The sequence below is a fragment of the Sebastes umbrosus genome, chromosome 2 (assembly GCF_015220745.1).
Source record: "Sebastes umbrosus isolate fSebUmb1 chromosome 2, fSebUmb1.pri, whole genome shotgun sequence".
Taxonomy (NCBI): domain Eukaryota; kingdom Metazoa; phylum Chordata; class Actinopteri; order Perciformes; family Sebastidae; genus Sebastes; species Sebastes umbrosus.
The window spans coordinates 1,833,251-1,847,970 of NC_051270.1; the positions used below are offsets into that span (position 1 = coordinate 1,833,251).

The 14,720-nt window shown below is 39.9% G+C and overlaps 2 protein-coding genes across 4 annotated transcripts in view; both read left to right on the forward strand.

The window, feature by feature from the left end:
• LOC119502191 (integumentary mucin C.1-like) overlaps nt 1–306 on the forward strand; it is a gene marked incomplete at both ends in the record, with an annotated part of 894 nt that extends 588 nt beyond the window's left edge. Inside the window, one exon of the mRNA XM_037793020.1 lies at nt 1–306. This exon is cut by the window's left edge and continues 588 nt beyond it. Within this exon, the coding sequence (XP_037648948.1) occupies nt 1–306 (306 nt within the window).
• The window catches only part of LOC119501970 (multiple epidermal growth factor-like domains protein 11), a 157,694-nt gene that overhangs the window by 39,955 nt on the left and 103,019 nt on the right, over nt 1–14,720 (forward strand). For all 3 annotated transcript variants that reach the window (XR_005209982.1, XM_037792770.1, XM_037792756.1), the window contains exons 3-5: nt 6,985–7,118; nt 7,980–8,081; nt 11,021–11,121. Coding sequence is in view for 2 of the 3 variants with exons in the window: in XM_037792770.1 (XP_037648698.1) it covers nt 7,003–7,118; nt 7,980–8,081; nt 11,021–11,121 (319 nt within the window). In the remaining variant the exon portion in view is untranslated. The remainder of the gene's footprint in view (nt 1–6,984; nt 7,119–7,979; nt 8,082–11,020; nt 11,122–14,720) is intronic.

Genomic DNA, 14,720 nt, shown 5'->3' on the forward strand with positions numbered 1-14,720 from the left:
ACTACTACTACTACTACTACTACTACTACTACTCCTACTAATACTACTGCTACTCCTACTACTACTACTGCTACTAATACTACTACTACTACTACTACTGCTACTACTACTACTACTGCTACTACTAGTACTACTACTAATACTACTGCTACTCCTACTACTACTACTGCTACTACTACTACTACTACTACTACTACTACTACTACTACTCCTACTAATACTACTGCTACTCCTACTACTGCTACTAATACTACTACTACTACTACTACTACTACTACTACTGCTACTACTAGTACTACTACTAATACTACTACTACTACTACTACTACTGCTACTACTAATACTACTACTACTACTACTGCTACTACTAATACTACTACTACTACTACTACTGCTACTACTGCTACTACTAGTACTACTACTAATACTACTACTACTACTACTACTACTACTGCTACTACTAATACTACTACTACTACTACTACTGCTACTACTAGTACTACTACTAATACTACTACTACTACTACTACTACTGCTACTACTAATACTACTACTACTACTACTACTGCTACTACTAATACTACTACTACTACTGCTGCTGCTACTCCTACTACTACTACTATTACCACTACTGCTACTCCTACTACTCCTACTACTACTACTACTACTACTACTACTACTACTGCTACTACTAATACTACTACTAGTACTACTACTGCTACTACTAATACTACTACTACTACTGCTACTACTGCATATACTAGCTAATGTTGGCAGAACTGGTTTCAGGTACTTTTAAATGGAATGAACTGCCCTCAAACTAGAGTCTTGCATTCCCCTTGGAGGTTTTAAAGTTTTATTATCTTGTAACTGTTTTTAATTCCTTGTTTATTGTGTTGTGATGTCAAAGAGATCTTAATCTCAACGAGACTGCCTGATTAAAAAAAAAGCAAATAAAAGCTAAAATAAAGCTGCATTTTGTGTCTCCAGGTGACACTTTTGGTTCCTGACTTACATCAGGTTTTAATTGTTCTCTTACTTCAAATTCAATCTTAATATTTATCTCTGGACATGCTCCTTGCTTTGAGCCTTGGGTATACAACATTTAGAAGTATTTTTCTTTCTTCCTTAGGACATTAGTTTTATTACGTTAAACAGGAAGGCAATCCAGGCACAAAATCTTAGAACAAGTAACAACGAGGAAGGAAATATTTATATAAAAAGCCTTTATTGTATTAATTGTATGTATTTATGTTTATATTAATCATTTAGCCACTACAATTATGGCTTTTTAATACCAATATTTCCTTCCTTGTTGCTTTTGTTCTAGGATTTTGGATTGCCTGTTTTTTCTCCATTTTTCCAACAGCACCCGACCCGTTATTGATCTACGGTTGAGTACACAGAGCAACCAGTTATCTCTCCATCCATTTTATTATTTAGGGAGTTTAAACATATAGTATTTTCCTTACTTGAGTTCTGGACATTATGTTTGCAAAATGAAATGAATAAACTAATTAGGGCTGTCAAAGTTAACGTGATAATAACGCAAATTCGCTTTAACGGCACTAAATTCTTTAACGCATTAACGCAACTTGTGATTTTTAGGTTGTAGTGGGCTCAGATTTAAAGATAGAGTGAAGATCCTGATGAATCCGTCGGTACCAAACATGTCAAGAAGGAGATTAAATAACGCGCCCAAACTCACTCTACATTTTGGAAAAACTTTCATGGCCATTTTCAAAGGGGTCCCTTGACCTCTGACCTCCAGATGTGTGAATGTAAATGGGTTCTATGGGTACCCACGAGTCTCCCCTTTACAGACATGCCCACTTTATGATAATCACATGCAGTTTGGGGCAAGTCATAGTCAAGTCAGCACACTGACACACTGACAGCTGTTGTTGCCTGTTGGGCTGCAGTTTGCCATGTTATGATTGGAGCATATTGTTTTATGCTAAATGCAGTACCTGTGAGGGTTTCTGGACAATATCTGTCATTGTTTTGTGCTGTTAATTGATTTACAATAAGAAATATATACATACATTTGCATAAAGCAGCATATTTGTCCACTCCCATGTTGATAAGAGGATTAAATACTTTTACAAAACACCCTTTAATGTACATTTTGAACTGATAAAAAATGTGTGATTAATTTGTGATTAATCGCGATTAACTATTTTAATCGATTGACAGCCCTAATATTAATATCTCCTTCCTTCTTGCCACTTGTTTTAAGATTTTGGATTGCCTGCATTGCCTTCCTTTTTATCCATTTTTTTCAATGAGTACCCGACATTTGACCTCTCCATTTTATTATTTTGGAATTTGTTTGGGGATTTTAAAAACACACCATTTGTAATTTGAAATGAATAAATCTATAAAATGTCTTCATAAATTAATATAATACATTAGATTTTATTCCTGACCAAACGTGACTGAGCACACATGCGTCTGTCTCTCTCGCTTGACTATGTAATCACTATCATCGTCACACTTTGTCACACGTCAGCGATGCAGTTGTTCACGTCAAACTTGACTCGCCGTCGCTTCATCTTGCAGAGGCTGATTCACTGCTTCACCTTAATTATAGCTGTCTGCAGCCTGTCGTCCACATAGCAGACACCTGTAAGAAAAACAAAAAAACATCCAGCTTGTCTGACTCCTCAGTGTCTCCTCATGGCCCTCGCTCATATTACACCTAATGAGAACACTCCAGCAGTTGTCCACAAATGAACGTCATCATGTCATTCCTTTACGGGACAGTGTGGGTGGGAGTGTTTGGCTCGTACCACCTCTGTCACTCAGGGGTTTATTCATCATCACCATGATTTTCCAGAGCTGTCAGTGTTTGCGCCTCTGAAATGGCCCCGATCGCGGCATGAGGAGGAATCGGTGCGCTGTCGAGTCTTATGTCACTGTCATCATGCCCACGGCTGCCGTCAACAAAACTCCCAGAAAACATTTCATTGTGCAAACATTTGAAGCCTCAATGGAGATATTCGTCCAATTGGGCTGTTTGGAATTCAGACTGATGTGAGGAAAAAAAGGTTTTGGTTATAATTTTGTCGGACATTTCCATCTGCGTTCCCTTAACTTCTCCCCTTGCATCAGAGCCGTAAACATGATATCATCTATGGAGCTAAAAAATCAAGATTTTTTTCCCATTTGAGAGAAAAAACTGACAGCTTGAGTACAGAGAGATGTTTCCCCGCTGCTGCCTTTACTGTTGTATCTAACCTTTATGTAAAGCAGTGAGTGATTTCTGTGGAAACAAGATTGGTTATGTCAACCCCACATTGAGTCGATGCTTGCAGAGAAGCGTTTGCTGATTGGCATTCTCAGCAGTGCATGCGTGCCCTGCTATTTTATTTTGCATAACGCACCGGAGATTTCAACGTTTACAGCGTTCTTTTCTCCCGAGGTGCATTCAGCCGCCCCTCTTTTTGCTCCACAGAAAATAACAGTGGATCACCCCAAGCAAAAGTTTCATCGCCATGTGAATCGGATCGTTCACATTTTAGGATATATTTTGTTCCATATTTACACCCTGGTTGCATTGCTTTCTCTGTTACTTTTTGTGTTATGACATCGCCCACTGACAGTGACATAGCTTGTGATGTTGTTTTAAAATGGCAGCTTGTATCCATTTTATTACAGTTTATTACATTGATTTGCTTTTATCGTCAACGGTCCGCTCTGTGCCACCCTCGTGAATTACAGTAATTACATTTTTATCCCCCCATACTGGTTTACACCCGCTACCTAACTCAGACGTTCTCAATCTTTTCTCAGCCAAGGAGCCCTCACCAAATACTGGGGACCCCTCATGTATGTCCCTTAGAATAATTTGATATAACCTATTTTTTATACTTCTATATAGTCTTAGTAGCACAGGAGAAATGTATTAAAAAGATATTAGACATGTATTAAACGTGCAGATTCCAAGAGTTACGTTATGTTACAATGTAACATAACGTAACGTCACAACGTAACGTCACAGCGTAACGTCACAGCGTAACGTCACAGCGTAACGTCACAGCGTAACGTCACAGCGTAACGTTACAGCGTAACGTCACAACTTAACGTCACAACGTAACAACGAGACGCAACAACGAGACGCAACAACGAGACGCAACGTCACAATGTAACATAAGATAAGATAACATAACATAACATAACATAACATAACATAACATAACGTAACGTAATAACGCAACAACGTGACGCAACGTGACGCAACAACGTGACGCAACAACGTGACGCAACGTAACAATGTAACATAAGATAACATAACATAACATAACAAAAGGTAACGTAATAATGTAACATAACAACATAACAACGCAACAACGTGACGCAACAACGTGACGCAACAACGCGACGCAACAACGCGACGCAACATAATGTAACAATGTAACATGACAATGTAACATGACAATGTAACATGACAACGTAACATGACAACGTAACAACATAACTATTGAAAATAAACAACTTTAACCCTTAGCCTTTCTTAAGTAACGTTACATAACAAGCGTAACAACATTGCGCAACAACGTTGCGTAAAACAACGTTGCGTAAAACAACGTTGCGTAAAACAACGTTGCGTAAAACAACGTTGCGTAAAACAACGTTGCGTAAAACAATGTTGTTTTGCAGAAACGTCCAATGCCAACATTTCTTCCTGGCGACTGGGCTGATTGTACTGTACATTTAAAATGTAAAATATTTGTTGAACTATGAAGCCTTTTGTAGAAAAAATTATATCATGATAATTTAAATGAATGAATCTGGCAGAGTGCCACAGACCCCACTTTGAGAATCACCGGCCTAACTAACCGTATATGTTGAACAGTCATGCTAATTCTTTTTGTTAAGAAAGACATTGCAAAGAGAGAGGTGGACATTCCCTCTTATTCAAGTTTCTAAGAAAAATAAATGAGATGTCATAAATTTAAATTAAAAAGAAAACACACCTTGTTATCAAAGACATCACTTTGTTCTTTGTGTCCTTTGTGAAGTCCATCCCTGAGTTGATGCTTAAAGAGGAAGCATTCCTCAAAAGAACCAGTTTTATGTGGCGTACGAGTAGTTCAGGTCTCATTGGATAGCGGTTGTGTGATGAAATGAGATGTAATTAAGTTAAATATAGAGAAATAAGAACATGGTGTTCATGCTTCAGTAATGAACAATGAACTGAGGTGTTGAGCGATATATAAGATTTGGGTTTTGATTCTCAACCTGATAGACCAGTTAAAACAAGGAAGGCGGGATCTCACGTTATATATATATACTGTATATATACTGTATTTATATATTTGGCTCTAAAACCCGACCTTACTAATAAACACATATTTAATGGGCTCCAAATATAAAGTACTCTATTGTCTCTGTAAACACTTAAAGGCTGTAGAAAGATTGAATTAAAGTTTCCCACAGCGTCTCCACCACCTGCTGCTGTTTGATTCTTAGCTGACAGAGATTCAACATCACACCTACTGCTTCATATAACGGCTTCACACAGCGAGCAGCAGCCAAATGGGGTGAAAGAAGTACTCAGATCCTGTACTTAAAGAGTATCAAAAGTACTCCTTTTGCAGTAAAATGTCTCCTGTGACTGGTATATTAGTATGTGTGACATTATTAGATCGTTAATACTAAAGCATCAATGTGTAAATAAGATTTTACTGTTGAAGTGGAGCTAGTTTTAACTACTTAATATACCGCTAGTTTAGTCCAGTGGTTCCCAACCTAGGGGTCTTGCTCCTCCAATTTTTGGACTCTAGTGTTTGCTGTATTTGTTGTGAAATATTGGATAATTTGACCTCTTTGGGCCTCAAACAACACATTCTCACTCCCAATTCATTAAATACCGACGCTTGGCCAACGGTCCTACGCTTCAAACTATGATGTTCTAGGTGCCCCTTTAGCATCAGTTTTAGACGTGTCAGTTTCTCTCTTCTCGTTATATGCATTGTGTTATTTCAATATAAACTTCCAACGTAGGTTGACTTAGTTTTTAGGTTTACTTGGTTAGGTTCAGGTAACAAAACTACGTGGTTAGATTTAGGAAAAGAGTGTGGTTTGGGTTAAAATAAGTATGTTTGTTACGTAACTTACGTACACGGCATTAACTTCTTAAAACCCGCCTATTTTTAATTAACCCTAACCCTACCATGATTCAAAATATTGTTGGTCATCATTTACCCCTAACCCGCTGACGGGCAGGTGGCTTTTAAGAGGTTAAGTACATAAGTTACATAACAAAAGTAAGGTCAATAAGTCATGTTGACTTGGTTTCACACGGGACACGAACAGCGGTCTCCTGAGTGAAAGTCCTGTTTGTCCCAACCGTCCACCCTGACCTCCTCCCTAAGTGGACTTTAGCGCTCTATACTATGACAGTCGCCATTGTGAAATGGTCGCGGTTAGGTTTAGGCAACAAAACTACGTGGTTAGGGTTAGAAAAAAGATCATGGTTTGGGTTAAAATAGGTACGTCTGTCACGTAACTTGAGCTAAGCTACGAACGTGACTCAGTGACGTAGCGTCACGTAACATCGTCAGTAAAAATAACTCAACTTTTGGTTTCACGCGGGACATGAACGCCGTTCCCCTGAGTGAAGGTCCTGTGTTTGTTTGACCCAAACCTCGGTGTGTCGGTATCAGATGCAGAGGGCCACTGACCAAGCTTCGCTATTTGAGTGAGTGGAGTTGGTGGAACTGATAACAACTCATAGAAATCTGAAATGTGACAGGGGGTCCCCATCTAGGATCACATGTCCAACATCTTGGGAGTTTTTGAGAGTCTGTCCGTGTTTTTCTTTTCCTTTTTATTTTTGGAGATTGTACATAAATGGCATCGTGATTTATAACATTTATTTTAGGGTAATAGTCGTCCTTGCATCTCTTTTCTGATTCATGCACACATCACCATGTGCTTTTAAAGGTGAAATCTTTGTCTTCTGTCTGCTTCCCCAAGGACGGAGGGAGGAGGACAATGGGGGCCGGTGGGGTTTCCCCCCAAGCCCTGCTGTGGCTCAACCTGTTCGGCTTGATCTCTCTGGCGTCGTCCCTCAACCCGGATGACCCCAACGTGTGCAGCCACTGGGAGAGGTCAGTTTCCCCCAATTCACAGTCTCCTCACCAATATTCAAAGTGATATAACGGCTCTCAAAACGCTGCAGTGAACTAATGGACTCCCCCGCCACAAATCAAGACTGAGGGTTAGCCAATAATCAGAAGCAAAAGGGAAAAGGTTTACTCCTGGGGACATACCGAGGCCGTAAATCCACAGCGATGGTAATGTGACTGCTTGAGTGGTCTCGCCACTCAGTGCTACGCTGAGTAAAAGCACAATGTCATTTCTGATGAGAGTAACACGTAGTGCATGTGCCGTGATCGATAATCTCTCAGTGGGAATTGTGGAAATGGATATTACCTCTGAGGAAAACAAAATCAAATCAAACAAGAACAGAGAATTATAGAAATCAACAGTTAAGTTCTGGCAGGATTCTGAAGATCCTGAAAGTTTCTGTTTTTTTTAGGAAAATAAAATAAAGCTTTTAAAGTGCTCCGAAAGAATCGATGACCTTTAAACATTTTTTTTTACATTTAAAGAATTGCACCACAAGGACACGTTGCGTCCTCGCTCTCCAACCTGGGATCAATAATTCACTTCCTGATGATCAGTTTTAAAAGGAAACGTTATTGACCTCTATGATGTTCAGCTTTTAGAAATATCGTGTCCTGCTCCACTACACCACTAGTTTTAAGGTTTTTGTTTTTTGTTTTACAATGCCATTTTAAGTTTTCAGATTTCACCAAAGCCTTGAGGATAATTGGAAAAATCTTTGAATATGATGTGCGGCAGGCTGCTTGTTAATTTTATTAATGAAAAGTATTTATTCAAGATCAGTAATTGAACTGTGCATGTGTTCCCTGTTAACCTGTGGTTGTATTTTTCTCTCCCTCCAGCTATGCAGTGACTGTGCAGGAGTCTTACGCTCATCCATTTGATCAGGTCTACTACACCCGCTGCACCGACATCCTCAACTGGTTCAAATGCACCAGACACAGGTACAGTACGGAGCAGCAGTGTGGACTAGTGCAGCAGCTAATGAGTATTTTCACTGTCATTTAATCCCTTGATTATTTTCTCATTAACCAATTCATAAAATAAGTCCATAAAATGTCAGAAGATTTGGAAAATAGCCCGGGGTGAGCCTTCGGTCATCTCTGTGTTTTAATTTAGACCGAGATATTTTACAACTTTATGCCGGCCTTACACCAAATAACTTTTCAAGCGATTTCCAGTTTTCCAATGTCGAGTTTGAGTTTTGCTGGAGTGACGTGCTCCCGTGATCTCGATCGCTTGTGTAAGGTGGTCATAAAACTCAGTCTGAGCCGTCTTGTTGTCTCGTCTTGACGTTCCGATAAAATTGAACATGTTTAATATGATTGTAAGTTTGTAGTCTTGGCTCATGCAAAAGTTCAATGACGTGAATACTGGTCAGCAACCAATAGGTGGGCTCTCTCCAGAACCAAACAGGAAGCAGCAAACAGATTAGACAGTAAACATGGAGGGGACTCCGGGGACAAGTCAAGACAATACTATGAATTACTGAGCTAGTTGTCATAACTCACCTCCGGTTCCTTTTGTAGGACGGACAGACCTTTGCTGTCCCTGTTCTCTCATCCAGGGTTGTGTCCACGTGTTTCAGAGCAAACTATTGCACACACGAGGCCAAAGCTGTGGCCAGAAGATGCTTCTGTTTCAGCTCCGTTGTTCAACTGTTTTTCTTCTTGTAAATTTCCACCGAGAGCATGATGGGAAATAATCTCTAAAGGAATCTAGTTGTAGTCTTAAATAGTGACCCTGCAAGCTCGCCAGAATCTTACAGTCTCTGTGTCTTAACACACGTTGTCTTTAGATGTGAGAGGGTGTCAGACTTCAGTCTTTTAAAAGTCTTCTAGTGTATGGAAGCTTTTTGTTTAGTTCAGAGTGAACAATGACACCAGATCACAGAGTAATGCCGACCTTACACCAAACGACTGTTCAAGCGATTTCACTGTCGAAGACATATTTCCAACGTCGGAATAAAATCACGAGAGTTTTGCTAGAGTTGCGGTGCGCTCCCGTGATCTCCATCGTTTAGTGTAAGGTGGTCATAAAACGTTTTTCTCGTCTTGACGTTCCAATAAAATCAAACATGTTTAATATTATCATTAAGTTCAATGACGTGAACATTGCCAACAACAACCAATCTCTAAAGGAATCTAGTTGTAGTCTTGTAAATAGTGACCCTGCAAGATCCCCAGTCTTTGCTAAATGTTATAGTCTGTGACTAAAAACTGACCCGTTGTCTTTAGATGTGAGAGGGTGTCCGACTTCAGTCTTCTAAAAGTCTTTTCAAAGTATTCTAGGGTACGGTAGGCATAAGAGAGCTTTCACAGTTCCTCATACCAACTCCGGACTGGGACAGACTATTTTCTGGTGCTTTGCACTTTACTTTATTACATTTATTCATCTGATGCTTTTATCCAAAGCAGCCTACAATAAGTGCATTCAACCATGCGGGTACAATCCCAAAAATTACAAGAATCATGCAAAAACATCATCGTGCTAAATTTAGAAACAATAAGAGAAAGAGTTTCAATTCATGTGATCACGTTTCCCTGTTTCCTTCTTCTTTTGAGAGGAATTACCCAGTCTGTTCACATCTTCTATGCAGTATGTCAAACGCTGTACATCTTGTGCTGTATGTACTTCTGTCGCTGAAGCTCAGAGGCAGTCAGTCACTAGTGTGTACTACCCAACACCGGCAGTCCAGCTCCATCTGATGTGGTCATTTTGATGAGCGACCGTCGGCGTATCGGCTTTAATGACCACATTAAGCTTTATAGCCACCAGTTTAGCTCCTCCAGCTAAGAGCTGAGTCATTGATCTTAAGCAGAAATGGCAGACAACATCAGCGTCCTTGAATGAGTGGGAGAAACTCCCTTAAATAGATGCAATGTGTAAGATCCGGCCACATGTTCTAAACAAATAGGGGGCAGCATTTCACCTCTACTACTGGGTCCATTCAGTCTACATCTACAGTCATCAGTTAGGAAAATAAAAAAGCCGACTACTAACTAACAGCAGGGCAAGAATACACACGATTTGCTGGAGGACGAAACAAATGTACAAGTCTTTTTCTTGTTTCTGCCACTTTGGATTTAATCCAATAAAACATACCCAGACCTTGTACCATGGGTATATTATAAGAACCGGATACCGGACCCCAACATGGCGCCTATTCATTCCAGTGAGAATTGCTCGCCTGGCGCATACGCCCAAAACGTTTTCTAGTTTCCTTGTTTACTTCCCAGGTATGCGCAGTAGTACTTTCCATTGTGATGACGTCACACATTTTTAAATCGCTTTTCTCGGCTCGAGGAAAGTTTTACAAATATAAAATCTCTATGGCTCCAAAAAAAAATCATAATAAAAGGAGTCATAACTGACCGGGTTTGCAGTTCAAGGTGTCCTTTCAACAGTTTTACAGACGTCTCTTTTACAATGGTGGTCTACGGGGGATTTTTCGCTGCAATACCGTGAGTTGTCACTGGAAAAAAAATTGGAAGCGAAGCTGAGCGGCGGCGCTGTATCCAGGTCTTATTATACATCCATGCTCTGTACCGACAACGTGATTGAACAGCCCTCTGGGCAGCTCGACTTCTTGGTCCTCTCATGTTGGACCGAGGACAGACTGGACGCTACAGTGACTCTCTATCGCCTCTAGAGGAACAAGTGGTATTACAGGAGAGGACGGGCCGGGGCTGGCTGGTTAGCATGCTCATTCCAGCAGATACCTCTGCAGCACAATACATAGACGTCTTTGACATCAACACACGTCAACACTGTGACCTCTGTACAGTCTGTTGACAATGTTTTTTGAATGTTTTAAACTAAAATTCTGTGTGTGTGTATGTGTGTGTGTGTGTGTGTGTGTGTGTGTGTGTGACGTGCACAGGATCAGCTACAAGACGGCGTACAGAAGAGGAGTGAGGACGATGTACAGGCGACGCTCTCAGTGCTGCCCCGGCTTCTTTGAAAGTGGAAACCTTTGTGTTCGTAAGTCCCATACTCTCCTTTTCATCTAAACAGATATTTTTATAATATTAAAAAGACTATAAAATGATGTTGTGTTACCTGGTGAATGTGAAACCTCTATAATTATAGTGGTTCACAGAGAAGGTCCCTTGCCTCCATGGAATCCATTTTTGACACTTCTGCTTCCTGTATTGCTCGACAACATGAAGCGAGTACAACAGGGTGCTGATTACAGAGTTTTTAAACTACAACATCAACATCCGGTTTCATCGCACACATGCAGAGAAGTTTCTCTCATTATCTGCTCTCTAATTGTGAACAAGATACTCAAACAAGAATAGAGAAAAGCTGTGTATCATCGGCCTCGTAGTATTGATAAGATTATGTTTCCAGTTATTAATGATATTTGCAAGAATCTGGACCAAATCAACTGCAGTGTGAGGAAGAACGTTTCTGAACGGCAGCTCTTTAGCTAAACTGTTAAACGTGCTGAAGCTTCAGAACTGTTGCCGTTGCTTCCTGCATTTAAATCTGCATTAATAGGTTTTTTAATTTCTTCATGGTCATTTAAGGGCAACAGAACAAACTAAAAACACGGTCAGATAGGAGATAGACTCGTGGTAAATGCTCTGCAGCAGTGTCTGTCTGCTGTTTGGTGCTGGTAGGTAGTGAACACTTTGTTTATCAGAGCTTTTTCCCTGGAAATGAGATTGATTGGAGCAGAGTTGTTGTCGTGCAAACCAAAACAATGAGCTAAAACTGGCTAAAAGTTGATGAGAGAGATCTCTGTGGGTTCATCACTACGAGCTCCTCCTTTCACATTACATACAGTTAGGGCTGTACCGAATAGATATATATATATATATATATATATATATATATATATATATTTGTTTACATTTAAAGCTTCTATTGATTGTTTTTGAATGACGCTTCAAACATCTGTCGTCATATATATATATATATATATATATAATATGCGCAGCTTTTATATGTGTGTGTGTATATATCTATATATAGATATATACACACACACATATAAAAGCTGTGCATATTTCTAATGCTGATTTCGAATGCTAATGTAAAAGTTATGAATGAAGCTTTGAACTATTTGGTACAGCCCTATTCATCACCGTCATTTGATCCATTGTTTATAGAAAAATATTGATAAGTGCAGTTTTTAATACTGGTTCATTCTTTTATAACGTCACCTGTGTCAGAGGTGTCCAGTTATACCGGATGTTACAAGGAAATAACGCACTCCTGCCAGCCAATCAGAATTGAAAATTCTCCATGGTGTAATAAGTTGTAAACCCAAAAAACTGCAGATACTCTTCTTACAGACGTCTGCCTGGACAAAGTAATAATCCAAATTTAATCAGCAGCATATAACAAAATGTATCTTATGACCACTTTGTTTCAAATAATAGTCTTGTTAAATCTGCGCTGCTGGAAGGAACAGAGGTTTTCATAGTGCTGTGTAACCGACAGAAACAAAGATCTGAGCTGATATAACAACGACATAAAGACCAAATGAACGACTCAGTTCACATCCTGACTGAGCAGCAATTTGACTTTATCCATGAGGATTTAACACACATTGCTTTCTTCTATATATGTGAAGGTCAGGGTGCTCTTATAATGCAGTAAATGCACACTGTGTTTGATCAAATGGCAATAAAAACACAGCCACCATTGTTGTTTCCTGTCAGACGGCACTATCTCCACAATACATAACGTCTCTGCAACAAACAAAATCATTTTCCTGTCATCTGCATTGTTATTTTCAAACTTTTTTCCACTTGATACACACAAAGTTTCCCGGCTTGTTAGTGTATCTTGTGGAACAGTGATTCAATCTCAGTCGTTATCTTTCCACTTGCAGTTATCCATATATCTGCTGTTAGAGCTGTCAGAGTTAGATCAGTCCGGCTCTGTTACAAAGTGGATCCATTTCTACTGAAAGTTTCACCACACAGAGCTTTGAAATCAACGCAAACAGAAGAGAAAAAGATAGAAAAAGGAAAAGCTGCAAGCACAAAACATCTGCTAATATGGAGTTAGATGTTGTCAGATAACTGAAACTTTTATTCTGAAGATATGTTGTTTGAGCAAACTGTCTTCTCGGGTCACCGAGGGCTTCATCGGGCAAATCAGCCGATGGCTCGTTCCTCCTCTGACGCCTTTTATTTGAAGTGCGAGAGAGCGTCTATCTTTGTGATATTTGTCACATTCGCCTCATAAACAGATGAGCTTTATTCCCCGGTGCGTGGGAAGTGATGATCTGCTGTTGAAGAAGCTGGTCAGTGAGATAAAACACCAATATTTCTCTGCAGTTTTGAAGCTCGTTTTATGTCTTTCCAGCCAGAGAAAAACACAAGTCTGACATCAAACAGAACATCAGACAATTAGACGGAGCAGATGAGACGACAGATGTTCAGTCAGAGCTGATACGACACATACAGGATTCTTTATTTAACTGTAAACCCGGCCTTCAGCTGCTCGTCTTGATTGTTAGAGAGGCTTCTCGTTCTCTCACATATCTATTTATCTCTTCACATCTGATAAAGCTCAAAAAGTCATGAACACACCAACTGTCCCCCCGACTAGTAAAACGGTTCATTTAAGCTGTTTTTATTGAGTTTTGCTGATCCAGTAGTTGTATTTTTTTTATGCCTCTACGACAAACGACAGCCGTGACTGGAAGAATTATGGTTTTGATTATTTTATTTGGTTATTGTGAACGTGATATCTCAGGAACGCCCCGAGGGAATTTCTTCAAATTTGGTGCAAATGTCCACTTGGACTCAAGGATAAACTGATCAGATATCGGTGGCGGTAGGAGCCATGTATTCGTGGTACAATTTGTGGCTACAACCTCCGAAAGATCAATTGCGTTAATGTGTGAAAATTAGACATTGATTAGACTTTGACAGTCCTAATTTTGCATATATTGTTAAATAGGTGTTCAATATGACCGGGGATGTGATCTAAAAGTTTTAAAAAGGCATTTTTCATTTCATCTCAATTCTACAAATCCAAAAAAAAGTTCTTAGTTTCTCCAAAACACAGCTGTAGTGAATGTTGATCGATGTTTACGGCATGCAATATTTGACTCTTACTTAAAGGGACTCTATGTAAGAATCAGAAATGTCTTGTTAACAGCGACACCTGTGGCCGTTAAGTCAACGAAAGTCAGCGTCCTGTTGCTCGCGCTTGTGCTCGCTCTACATAGACATGAACGAGCATCGGTCAAAACAGTGAGGAGACACACGTCAGCTAAAAGCACAATATCACTCTATATTTCAGCTGCTTGGCAGTAATGTTAGCTGACCAGACCAAGGTCTCTCCATGAATCACTGCTGATACTGTGTTTTCCTGCCTCAGCCTCCCGACTGCGGTCGAAGGGAACAGGGGAGACACCAGAGTTTTGGTCGGAGACGATAACGTTTCTCGCTCCAGAGCCAGGTCTTTGTGTTGGAGTCTGAGTCTGAACAGCGTAGCCACACGCGAGCGCGCATGGGACACCAACCAGCAATGATTTATACGCGTAAGAAATTACAAACAGTCCCTTTAAATGTGTTATTTTCAGTCTCCACTAGAAACACTAGTGTTTAGTG